Source organism: Microtus ochrogaster, chromosome 22, assembly GCF_000317375.1.
Source record: "Microtus ochrogaster isolate Prairie Vole_2 chromosome 22, MicOch1.0, whole genome shotgun sequence".
Taxonomy (NCBI): Eukaryota; Metazoa; Chordata; class Mammalia; order Rodentia; family Cricetidae; genus Microtus; species Microtus ochrogaster.
The window spans coordinates 25,766,754-25,780,521 of NC_022023.1; the positions used below are offsets into that span (position 1 = coordinate 25,766,754).

Sequence of the window (13,768 nt, forward strand, 5' to 3'; positions counted from 1 at the left end):
TATTGCATATAGTTTAAGTGTGAAGAGTTTTTGCTGATTTTCCTTTTAGACCGGCTTGTGTGTGAGAGTGGGTAATAAAGTCCCCTGCTATACTGTGTCAGGACCTTATGTGGTCTTTGTGCCCTTTAATGCTTATTTTAGAAAAGGGTCAACGAAAACTAACCAGAACAACTGCCAACAATCAGTGATAATAGCAAACCCCTCTCAATTATTACCTGATGCAAATTACTAATTCATCATTTAAAGATACAGACTAACCAGCCATGCTTTAAAGTGAGGTCTATCTACTCAGTTGTCTGTAAGAAACTCAACCTAACTAGAAAAGATCCAAAACCTTAGAGGCTTCAGATTTGTTGTGTAAATATTTACAAGAGTTCTGCCCTGTTGAAGAATTGCTTCTTTTGTTAATATATAAGGGACTCTCTTACCTTCTAACTAGGTTTGGTTCCAAGTCTTCATAATCAGATGTGAGGATCCATAGGTCAGCTTTTTGGTAGCTTTCTGTTGCTTGGTAGGTTGATTTCAACCTTGGACAAACTCTTAGGTGTTAGATCTCTTTTAATTACATGAGTTTCTTGAAGGCAACAAGCAAACCTCATTTTAAACACAGTTGGTTCGCTCTGTCTTTAAATGGTGATTTCAGGTTATTGAGAAGGTTTTGCTATTGCCATCGATTTTTGTTGGCAGTTCTGGTTGGTTTTCATTGTTCATTTGTTGTTTGTTTGTTTTCACAGTAATATTGAATGTTTGCTGGTTTGGAACCTTATTAATTCTGTCTCTTTTAGACTTTGTTAATCCTTTGTTTGCGTTCATGAAATGTACTCTTTCCTGTGTTGTGAGTAAACCGTTTTAACTTCTTTGTGTTTAGTATTCCCTTAAGCATTTCCTGCATTGCTGGCTTAATTGTCACAGACTGCTTTAACTGATACTTGTTTTGAAATACTCTTGGTTCTCTACAATTTTAATAGGTTGTTTTTCTGGATTTGACAATAATGGTTTCGTTTGTTTTTTGCTTTTAGTTCTTAAAATCTACTATTCTTTGTTTTCCTGACTTTAATATTTCTGCTTCTGTAACGTTGCATTTTTCCCTCACAACTTTTTTGTTTGGTGTGTGTGTGTACAGGTACCATGGCATATGCTTCAAGATCAGAGAACAACTTTAAGGAGCTAGTTTTTTCCAAAGATCAAAGATGGGTTGTCCTGCCTGCACTCAATCACATCTGTCTACTAAGACATCTCATTGACTCTGCCTTGTAGCTTTGAGTATTTTTTCTTTGCTTGTATTTTTTTGTTTTATTTATTTATTTGTGTATATGTGGGGGGGTATATGCATATGCCTCTACAATGTGTGTGGAGGTTTGAAAGACAATCTGCTGGAGTCAGTTTTCCTTTTACTGTGTGGGTCTTAGGGAACTCACTCAGATTGTCAGAGTTTATGGCAAAGTTCTTTACCCACCTATCCATCTTGAAAACCCTTTGCATTTTTGGCATCTTGGCTCAGATGTATCATGGGTTCTCTGGTCATGTCTCTTTGATCTATATGTCTATATGATCATGTCTAAGTACTTCCTTTGATGGAAGTCTATTTCTTTCTGTTGGTTTGGGATATTTTCAGATACAATTTCAGTGAATAGGTTGTCTGAGCCATTAACTTATTTCCTTATATAAGCCATTATCTTAGTTCCTTTTCCTTTATTATGGATTCTTAGATTTGGTTTCTTGGAAATTTTATTTTCTTTGCATTTATCTGTATGTGTTACTGTCTTAACCTAGTCTTTCATCCCCGAAATTGCTTTCCTGATTCATCTTGTTTGTGGATACTTTCTGCTTTTGATTTGACTTGATTTGATTGATTGGTCCTTTAATTTCCAGAATTTCTAGTTAGTTCTTTTTCAGCTTCTCAATTTCCTTACTGAATTTTTCATTCACGTCTTAAAGGTTTTCCTCCCAGTGACTGATTTCTTCAGTCCACACTGGTTAATTTTCTTGTATGAGTCTTCAATTGAGTTTGTAACTTTCTTTTCTTGAATTGAGTTCCGTATTGTTTATTTGATTCTGTGGTCATTGACACATTTTGTAAGTAGGACTCACATCTTTTCTCCAGTCCTGAAAAGCTGCCTTGTTTGAGGCACTGCCTTAATTTTTTTTTCTTCTTTGTTGTGTTTTAAGCATCTGTTAGAATTTGTGTTTTGCTTTGTGGTTTATCTCCCTTTTTTCTCACTGATTCTGTTTGAGTCCTCTTGTTCTGTTGTCTTGGGTAAATGTCGGGAAAGCTAACTGCAATAGCAGCTATGACGGTAGGCCAGCAGTCCCAGTGTCAGCTGCAGAAGACACTGCCCTTCACCAGTCTCCCACTGTCAGGTGGGAATGAGTGCCAAGTTCAAGAGAAGGTAGTTTATTGTTAGGATATTTGCTTTGTTTTGTTTTTAGAGCTTCCAGTGTTAAGGCGTGAGGGAAAATTGAAGCAGTATTAAAAGCAGTAAAGTACCACTGTTTACAGGTTCAGAGAAAAGGGTAGACTAAGAGCCTTTTCCAAGAATAAAATACAAAAGTATACATACAAAACATTATGTTTTAAAGTATTCTTTTTCTTCTTACTTCTATTTATTTATTAGTGAGGGTCATGCATGAGATTAGGTGCACATGACGGTCAGAGGAGACTGCTCACCTCGTGGGTCCTGCACGTCAAACATAACGCTTGGTAGCAAGTGACTTTGCCACTGAGTGCCGTCTTGCTGCTCTCCCATCTAAGATTTTAAAGTACAAATACAAAAACAATGTAGAAAAATTTAAAATATAAATACTAGATGAGTTTTTGTCAGCATAATAGTATAATAATGGCTTTGTGTTTTATTATAAATGGTAAATTTTATATGTTATAAACAAAGTTCTTATATTTTATTTATAAAACTAATCATTTTTAAAATAGATTCATAAATGGGCAGTTAGCATTATTTTAGATTTATTAATTAAATATTTTAGTGATGCTTTACATGTTAATAAGCACTTTTTTTCCCCTTTCCCAGGGAATGGATTTGTAAACTCAAGGGCCTCTCCAAATTTGATTGGAAATACTGGTGCAAATAGTTTAGGCAAAATTATGCCTACAAAGTCTCCCCCTCCACCTGGTGGTGGCAATCTTGGAATGAATAGTCGGAAACCAGATCTACGGGTTGTCATTCCCCCTTCAAGCAAGGGCATGATGCCTGCACTTGTAAGTTGACCCACTCTTTGCCTCTCTTCCGTAAACACAGTTTACTGTAGGCTCTGTCTTTCTTTGAGGTTTGCTCAGCCTTCATAGTGTGTATTTGGTTTTCTTAATGAATTTTCTATTCAAAATTAGGATTTTAAGAGAGAAATTTATTTTAAGTGTTTAAAAACCAAATTATAGAAATAAGGAGTAAAACTGCTTGATGTTATTTAAAATAAAAGCTGAATATGCAGAGGTTAATTACGCTCAATTTTAATTTTGCCAGGCTAAAACTTTATTTAGAGATCTGATTCCAGTTTATGAATTAAACATGTCATTTCTGTTCTCTACTTGGCATACTTTCAGTAATATATTAGATGCTTTTTTTGTGAGCCATAATGAAATTATTTGTTAGGAAATTCTGTATACGAAAGAGAACTATTGTAGAATATCTAGGGAAGATGTTTGCGAACTGGAGAAGATTATTCTCTAAATAATTTTCTGTTTATTTCGTTCAAATGACCCTTCTCATTCACCAGAGAACAATGCTCCCTATTGCACCTCTTGGCAATGTCTTTACGGTTTTGGTGCCATTTGCTTTTGAATTGTCTTTTCCTGTGAAGAACAGAGGGTGTATCTTCCTTAGCTTTTTATAGAAAATCTTAGAATATATATATGCAAGTTTTAAAGACATTTTTAGTTCATCAGCAATTTGACTATTAGCATACTAAATGATATGCCAGGTGTGCATTCTACTGTACCATTTGTGTTTTTGTTAACTGGAAATGATGCTACCAGGCTCAGGTAGTAATTCCTTATTTGTGTAATTTTTCATAGATTCAATGCATTAGTAATTTGTTTGGGTTATTTTCTAACTTGATTCTCAATTAGATTATGATCATGGCTAGATAGAGATGAGAAAATGGAACTAAAATTTACCACTTGTCCAAAATAACAGCGTACATACCTAGGATCTTTAAGTCATAATTTGTTTAAATCTCAAACTCAGATTTTTTTTTAAGTGTTTTCATTTGGAAAAACAGGAAATTTAAAATGAATTGCTTTCAGCTTTAGACTCGAAAAAAATGCTTCGCTATGTAGTAGGCTTCCCTTTCCTTGAGCCCATTTTAGTGCAACTAATTCACAGTGGTCAGATGGCCTAGAGACTAGAGAGAGAGAGGGTTACTGTTGAATAAGACATTGGTGCTGTTGTGACTAGTGAATTGCTGGAGGGCGCACATGCACCAGCAGAACCTCAGGAAGTTACTGAAGCCTTGGTGTAGGATGAGTCGTCATCTCCACAGGCTTTTCACTGTGAACCCCACTGAGTGCCCCACATCAAACAAAATATAACATGGAAAGACTTCTAAAAACCCAGCTGCCACTGCAGTGAGACAGGCTTTATCTGACTCTTTCTCTTTTCCATGAAATAAATACTGATGAGGTCTTACTGTATCTGGAAATGGAGACAGGACAGTATTTCTGCCAGTGGTTGAGAAGCAAGAAGACACGGTGGGTACCTTGAGAGTGACAAGGTGACTGAGGGGGCAGACTGGCACTTCACAGAAGATGTGATAGAATGGGATAGTCACTAGGGAAACTGGCCTACCCATCTCCCACCTTTACAGGGGTTTGGATGGAAGCATTTTTGGTAAATGTACTGAAAGTACCTACAGCAAAAAAAACTTTCAAGCCCAGTCTAGTTCCTGAGAAAAGTAACTAAAACTTTGCCATGGCAGACCCGCAGTAGGAGATAGGAGAAGATACGAAGCCAAGCAGTATCTGAGAGCTGCAGGACTTTAGCATAGTGCAACATGTCTGGAATTTTAGTTCCAAAAAAAAGAGAACAGTAAAAACAATGGTTCAAAGGAGATAACAAACATTAAGTAGAATAAATACTTTCAATGCGGTTGTGCACACATATACACATGCATATTCAAACTGCTAAAAGCAAAGGGCAAAGAGAAATTCTTAAAGACAGTTAGTGAATAGAAACACACGACTTGGGGCTGGAGAGATGGCTCAGCGGTTAAGAGCATTGCCTGCTCTTCCAAAGGTCCTGAGTTCAATTCCCAGCAACCACATGGTGGCTCACAACCATCTGTAAAGAGGTCTGGCGCTCTCCTCTGGCATGTGGGCATACATGGAGGCAGAATGTTATATACATAATAAATAAATATTTTAAAAAGAAAAACAGAAACACATGGCTTACAGACCAAAGATAGGATATTACTACCATACTTCAAGCTGGTTAACAATGAACAATAATAAACTCAAAAAACTCAGATCTCTGTACTCAGCAAAAATGTTTAAAAAAAATAAATGCAAAGCCTTTTCAAACAGAAAACAGGAATTTATTGCCAACAGAACTATTCTACAAGAAATGTTAGAGTCTTCTTGAAGAAGTCGTAATAGCCGTATCTTGACTGTATGCAACGAAACAGAACAAAGGGAATAAATGAATGGAATAAGCAGTTTATAAACTTTTTTCTTTAGAACAGCTTTTGATTCATTTGAAAGATTGCTAAAATCATACATAATTTAACAGTTTATACTAGTATGGTACAGTTATTAACATTAATGACAATTATTGTAAATTATTATCAACTAAAGTTCATAGTCACACACGTTAGTTTTAAACTTCATCTCTCTATGCCAGGAGCCAGACTAGGTCACATGGCATAGTTCACTCATTAATCATGTCATCTTCAACTCTTCTAGGCTAGGAGAGTTTCTAAGGCTTTGCTTAAAAGACTTTGGCATTTTTTGAGGGGTGCTGCTTACATGCCTTAGAATGTTCTCCAGCTGAGATTTGTTTGATGCCTTTTCAGATGAGACTGGAGTTACTGAGTTAGGAAGGTAGGCCACATAACTAAGGTGTGTTTTTTATATTGTTATAAGAGATGTTTATGGAACTGTTTACCAAGACGGAACATTCTATTTCATAAAGTAAAACTTAGAAATCAGTCTTGGAAAGATACCAGGAAAAAGCATTCTTAGTTTAGAAATTTAACAGTAAATTTACTTTTAAAAGTAATATTTTCATTAATTCTTCAAGAGTTTCGTACAGTGTATTTTGATCATATTCACCCCCTCCTCCCCACCCAAATTTGTATCCTCTTTTTTAAAAAACAAAACTTATAGAGTCTAGTTTGTGGTGTCAGTATGGGAACTGTCCTGCAGTGTGATTGACATGGCAGGAGCCACACCCTTAAAGGAAACTGACTCTTTCTCAGCAGCTCTCAGTTGCCAGTAGCTCCTCAGCTAGGGATGTACTGCCAGGATTTTGTCTGGCTTGAACGTGCACAGATGTTATACATGCCACCACAGTCACTGAGCTTTCCTGTGTATAACTGCTCTTCCTTGACGTCAGCCACCACCTCCAACCTCTAAAACCTTTCTGCCCTCTCTTCTATTAGGATCCCTGAGCCTCACGTTTTTAAATAATCTGTGGGCCACAGAAAAAAGTCAGGAGAAATCTAGCAATACACATAGCTAGTAGTCAGTGGTTAAGAGTGCTTCCTGCTCTTATGGAGAACCATGTTTCAGTTATCTGGACCTGTATCAGGTGGGTAACTCCAGCTCCAGGGGATCTGTTGCTCTCTTCTGGCCTGCATGGGCACTCGTATTCCTGTCTGTAGACATGCACACATACACATAATTTAAAGTAAAACATTTTTTTAAATGTTAGAATAAGCAAAGTAACTGCTAAGGAAATAGAAACAGTCATCAAAAGTCTCCCAAACAAAAATTCCCAGGACCAGACGATTTCAGCACAGATTTTTGAAGAAAAACTAATACCAATACTCGTCAAATTGTTCCATACAATAGAATCAAAAGGAGCATTGCCAAACTTTCTATGAGGCTACAGTTACCCAGATATCCAAACCACAGAAAGACATTACTAAGAAAGAGAATTACAGACCAGTCTTATCATTAACATTGATGCAAAAATACTCAATAAAATACTGGCAAACCAAATTGAAGAGCACATCAGAAAAATCATCCACCATGATCAAGTAGGCTTCATCCCAGAGATGCAGGGATAGTTCAGCATATGAAAATATATCAATGTAATCCACCATATAAACAAACTGAAAGAAAAAAAGCCACATGATCATCTCATTAAATGCTGAAAAGGCCTTTGACAAAATTCAACATCCCTTAATGATAAAAGTCTTGGAGAGAGCAGGGATACAAGGACCATACCTAAACATAATAAAGGCAATATATAGCAAATTAACAGCCAACATCAAACTAAATGGAGAGAAACTCAACGTGATCCCACTGAAATCAGGGAAAAGTAAAACATTTTTAAAATACACATCACTAACTGAAAATGAAAATACAGACTACCAAAATGTTGAGGACCATCCAGAGTACTGCTGGAAGAACTATATATATAGCTTTAATTGCTTCTATTTGTTGAGCGGGAAGGTCAGGGATTGTGAGATGGCTTAGCAGTTGTCTTTGTTAGAGTTTCTATTGTAGTAAAATACCATGACCAAAAAGCAAATTGGGGAGGAAAGGGTTTATTTGGCTTATACTTCCATATCACTGTACATCATCAAAGGAAGTCAAGACAGGACATCAAACAGTGCAGGAACACAGATGGAAGCAGCTAAATGCAGAGGCCATGGAGGGGCTGCTTACTAGCTTGTTTCCCGTGGCTTACTCAGCCTGCTTTCTTACTGAGCCCAGGACCCACCTGCCCAGGGATGGCACCACTCGCAGTGGACTGGACCCTTCCAATTAACCACTAATTAAGAAAATACCCTACAGGCTTGCCTGACGTCCAAAGTTATAGAGGTGTTTTCTTAATTGAGGTTCCCTCCTCTCAGATGACTTCAGCTTGTGTCAAGACATAAAACTAGCCAGCACAGCAGGTAAAAAGTCACCTGCTGCCAAAGTGGACATCCTGATTTCAATCCTGAGAACTCACATAATAGAGAGAACTGACTCCTGCACATTGACCTGCACACACACCTCTGTGTGCCTTCTAAGAGAATACACATTTTTGATAAAAATGAAAAGAACATCCTGAATCAGTAACTACAGCTTTTAGTTTGAGAAAAATGGCAAATTTAGTTAACCCAGAGCAGCAAAGAAAAGGGAAAGATAAAGAGTAGAAATTAAGGGATTTTTAAATGGTTAAAGAATAGAGGAAAGCAATAAAACAACCACCAAAAAAAAACCCCTTTTCTTCTAATTAATTATAATTTTCTAGCTATTAAATCAAAGACAGTAAGAAGACCCAAGTATAAATACCAAGAATGGAAAGAGGTAAAAAAAATTCAAAGGATATGAAAAGATAAGGGAATGGCACAGACAGACCTGTTCCATAGATTTCATGGCTTAGGTAAAAAACAAATTCCTTGAAAGATACAGACTACCAAAAAATTACTCAGCTAAATAAGAAATTGAATTCCTCGTTTTAAAGCCTTTCGAAGTAGAAATTCCAGGCCTAGATGGCTTCAATGGCAAATCTTACCAAACATTTAAGGAAGAATTAATAGCAACTCCCAAAATCTTTCAGGGAAAAAACAAACAAACAAAAAACTAAAGAACACTCTTTTTTTGTTGTTGTTGTTGTTTTTTGGTTTTTTTTGTTTGTTTGTTTGTTTTTCGAGACAGGGTTTCTCTGTGGTTTTGGAGCCTGTCCTGGAACTAGCTCTTGTAGACCAGGCTGTTCTCGAACTCACAGAGATCCGCCTGCCTCTGCCTCCCGAGTGCTGGGATTAAAGGCATGCGCCACCACCGCCCGGCTAAAGAACACTTTTAATACAAAGTCAGAATAAGGCATTATAAGAAAAAAAAAACTGTAAACCAGTGTGCTTCATGGACACACAGAAACCCCCAACAGTTTTTGGCAAATCAGTGTATCTCTGTGTAAGAAGGATAATCAGTGACGACAGTCAGGCGAATTTCATCTCAGAAATGCAAGAGAGATTTTGTATTTGAAAATTAGTCAACACAAATCACCATATTAGTAGGATATGACATTTCATGATACAAAGCAAAAACCTATGAGTAGAGTAGAAAAGATTTCACTTACCCACAAGGTCATCTCCAAAACTGTAGCACACAGCACCTGTCTTTGTCCAGTGTAAGAAGCTAGTCAGTTCTTGTCTGTCATCACGGTTCACATTCGTGGAAACCTAACCGGTGTAGTTAAAAATGAAAAATAAGGTTTATTAATGTGGGGAAGGAAGAAAAGTACAGCTTCTGTTCCTAAGATACTCAGTCTTCCATACTGAAAAGCATGAAGAACCCACCCAAACAAGCAGCACTGGTGCGTATCTTTAGGGCCTGCCAGTGAGTTTAGCAAGATCAGAGAACAAGGCCAGTATGGGCAATCTGTTGTATTATATTAACAATGAACAAGTAGAATTTGACATTTAAAACAGTACAAATCATTTCTAAAATATATATGGAAAGGCGAAAGACCTAAAATACAAAAGACACTACTTGGTTTTTCCCTGCCCTCTCTTAAGGAGGGAGGGGAAGAAAGAGGGTGAATGGGGGAGCAGGAGGGAAATAGGAGGAGGGGAGGAAGTGTGAAGAGAGAGAGCGCTACTCTAATGCTTCAGTTCCAAATGTGGTGTTGACAAAAGGGTAGGCAGTAGACCATTAGAGGATGCATCTCGCTGGGCTTGGCGGAGGGATTGAGTCAGGTCTATGGAAAAAGGGTACTTAGTCTAGCTTGTGGCATTGAAATAATTAAATATCCATTTGCAAAAAATAAATAAGGAAATTTGATTCATATTTATGTTTCATGTAAAAACTAATTCAGAATGGATCATAGAATCAGTTAATATGTGAAACTGCAAAATATAGGAGAAAACTATACAGTGATCCATAAGGGAAGAAATTAAATATTAAAATTCACAGGAAATTTAAAGTTCTCTATAAAAGGCACTATCCAAAGAATTAAAAAGACAAGTGATAAATTAAGAAAAAATATTTGCAAATCACATATCCAGATAAGGGATTATTTCTAGAATATATTTTAAAGAACTCTTAAAATTCAAAAATAGAAAATACACAGTCCACTTTTTAAAATGAGTACAAAGTCATTTTTCAGCCTGCTTGAAAGTGTTGATTTGGGGTTCATTTGTACTGGAGGTCATAGGAGCCAGGCTGTCACCAATCACACAGATTTTCTATGTATACACATAACTTAACATCATGTATTTTCTAGTTCTGTCATCTAGTATCTCAGTGGGCTTGGTGCTGTGATCGTGGCACTGTTTTCTAATTCAAAGACTAGGACTCCTTGTAGACGTGGTGGGCTGTAGAACTGGTGTAGGGAAGCACAAGCTGAGCCAGAGGGGCCAGGGAATACGGATGTAGTTAGCAAAGGGCTGCAGGGACCAGTCTCCAGAAAAGACATCCCAGCTGCCAAAACTAGAACAATTTAAATTACAGTAGTTTGAGGTTATAATCCAAGGAGTAAGAAATGCTGACTGCATCATTCACACAAATACGGTTGAATAAATAAAGATGTGACACCTCCTCCTCAGATAGCGGATCTCATTAGTAAATTCGGAAGAATAGAAAGAATAGTACCACGAGCATAATTGTAGGCAAGCCAGTAAGTTTAAAGTGAAACATTATTTACATAGCCTCAAATTGTATTTCCCTAAATTTGTGTTGTTTACAAAGGAGAAAATTGTGATTTTTTTTTTATAGTGGGGAATCCTGGAGGACATTATCTTAATTTAGGTAACCAGCCTAACATCACTAGTAGTCAAATAAAAAGATGACATCTGCCTTTCGATAAGGTCAGGTATTCTTCCAAAAGTTAATGTGTTCCATTCCACCAATACTGGTGGAATCTTAGTGAAGTGCAGAGCCTTACAAATGCAGTAGTCACCAGCCTCAGCTGTTTCTCTGGAAGGTTAGCCTCAGAGTAAGGGGATGCTAAGCTGGGTAAGGGGTATGAAGGTGCTGTCTTTGCAGGGTAAAACACAAATGTGCGTAACAGAGAATATGCCTAACTGAAAAGAGTCATTTAGTATGTTTTTTTGCTCACCTTGCCAGTAGGCAGTACCTGCTAGGAGCTTTCAGAAATTAAAAAAAGTCACTTAAAGCACAGAAACATGTTCTAGAAAGATCCAAACTACAATTGAAAACTGCTTAATAAATTTACATCTAGTCACAGAAAAAGGAAACAAAACCACAAAACCGGAAAATTAAAAATTTGTCTCATAAACTTCTATCTATCTGTAGAATCAAGTGTACACTGTATTTTACACACACAAGAGTTTGGCATTATTTTGCTGTCTGTTGGAGATACTGAAATGATAAGTCTGACAATATCTGAACTGCATTTTACCCACTTGTATGTAAGACTTGTTTTGTTGAGTAATAATCAACCCCCCTCCTTCACTCATTCATTGAAGAGAAACCTGCATTAAGATTATGGCTTCTAAGATGGGCGGTGGTGGCACTCTCCTTTAATCCCAGCACTCAGAAGGCAAAGGCAGGCACATCTCTGAGTTTGAGGCCAGCCTGGTCTACAAGAACCAGTTCCAGGTCAACTAGGGCTGTTACACAGAGAAACCCTGTGTTGGAAAAAAAAAAATTATGACTTCTACATCAGTGAGGCTAAGGACACTTTCAACTTGGAAAAAATTTGACTTAAATAAAATGGAAAATAACAGTAAGCAGTCTCTATCATATTAATGTTTCATAAATGCTTAAAAAAGAAAACATGTTCATTTTTTGCTATTTGTAGATTTTAATTTCACTTTTCTACCCCTCTTTATTTTTTTCATATGCAAGGTTTTAATCCCTACAATAGTTTTATTCATGTGAATACAATGATTTACAAGTGTTAAGCATATATTGTTACTCAAAACTGGAACATTTATTGGCAAACATGTGCTGTGTTTTATAATGCTGTGCTGGCCACCGGAAAGCAAAGCACAAACGGTTTCCTAACAGCAGAGTCTGGTAGGAGACAGACATGTAGACTGTATGACCAGGGGGTTAGTAATGCGGGGTTTAAAATGTGTAATGTAAGTACAGTCCTGCACTTGGAAGTGTCCAGGAGCATTTGCTGTGTAGGAAGGCCCGTGCAAGAGTAGGCAAGGGTAGGGGGTAGGATGGGGCTTTAAATTTTTGGCTAGAGAATTTAAAAGAACTTTTGATACTTTGAAAAAAAAATCAGCTATAATATAGAGGCAAGTAATTTACATTTGTTATGCATGTAACCTCTGTAAAGTTCCCAGCAGCCACTAGAATTCCGTGTCATGTTTTTCTAAAGAAAGATCTTGTTGCAAGTACCAACAGTCTTAGTTAACTCTCTTGTCCCTCTTATGTGCTGAGTACAGTCGGAGGAAGAGGAATTGGAGTTGGTGAGTGTGGTTTCCTGCTTGAAGGGAGTTGAAAAATATATGAAAAGTACTAATTATTTTAAATGTTTTAATCTAATCAGTGTTTTTGTTACACAGATTTTTTTGTTTTCTGCTATTCAAATATTTTTAATTAAGAAAGTCATTCACTGATACTACTGACCCTAGTTTTTTCTTTATTGTATATATTAGTCCATTTTATTTGGGGGGGGGGACAGAGGGAAGACATATTGAAATGACTTATAAAAACAATACCTGCCCCTGAGTACAAGACACCTCAAACTTTTTCTTCTGAGGAAATACACAAAATACCTTATGTTGCTCTCCAAATTATTAAAGTATTTTTAGAAAATGACTTCACCCTCAGATTGTAACACAGAATCTTGTGTTATGTTTCTTTCAAAAAGATTACATCATTTTTGGTGAGGTCACCTTTTTCAGAGTTGGAATTATTTCATCCTGAATGAGACAGTCTGAACCACAAGGGGGTTCCCTGTTTACGAAAAGAAATATCTGTAATTAACATACACAAATTTACTTTTTATCAGAAGATATTTGGTTCTTAAAATCAGCTTTTACCAAAACAAGCATTTCTGTTGTCTTTTCTTCTGGAAAATAAACTTGACTAAAAGTAACTTAGCTCTTTGTTCGGAACTAAAACCCAAACGTAACAATTGTCATCGTATGCATTCCAAGTGAGTTGCTAATTATATGACTCTCGTTTAAGAGGAATGAAAACTTGTAAGTGCTCAGGTTTTAGCATGGACAGGTTAGTGCATGAGAGCATGGTGTATAAAGGCATCCATCGGTTTCATTTCCTTATTACTACGTGTTTATGCATGCTGGTGTGTTTTGCACAGTTGGTTTTCTTTTCAAATAAGGTTATCTGCTCTGTGTTTGCGTGTTTGGGATGTCATTTTGTATTGGTATCTGAAATACATTGATTAGCTAAATGTGATGGTAGATTATACAGTGAGTATCTTTGGGGGAAATGCTTGAATGGTTGCAATTATGGTTCAAACTGGAATAATTTATCTTATACTGAATCCCACTGGTTAACCTTAACTAGTTGTCCCAAATGCTTCCTTAGTTATCTAACACTGTGTTGCCCTCTAGTGGTTCTGAAAGTCACTTATTGATGGGATACATTGCTGCAGAGATTTGGTGGGCAGAACCCGTATGATGGAGTGTCACCCACGTCTTTAAAGTCGTACCAGGA

The 13,768-nt window shown here is 36.9% G+C and overlaps 1 protein-coding gene across 6 annotated transcripts in view; it reads left to right on the plus strand.

Moving 5' to 3' along the window:
- The window catches only part of Mef2a (myocyte enhancer factor 2A), a 120,655-nt gene that overhangs the window by 95,279 nt on the left and 11,608 nt on the right, over positions 1-13,768 (plus strand). For 4 of the 6 annotated variants that reach the window (XM_013350223.2, XM_013350222.2, XM_026784407.1 and 1 more), the window contains 2 exons: positions 3,027-3,214; positions 12,529-12,552. In XM_013350223.2, the coding sequence (XP_013205677.1) occupies positions 3,027-3,214; positions 12,529-12,552 (212 nt within the window). The remainder of the gene's footprint in view (positions 1-3,026; positions 3,215-12,528; positions 12,553-13,768) is intronic. The other 2 variants (XM_013350225.2, XM_013350224.2) reach the window with 1 other exon arrangement.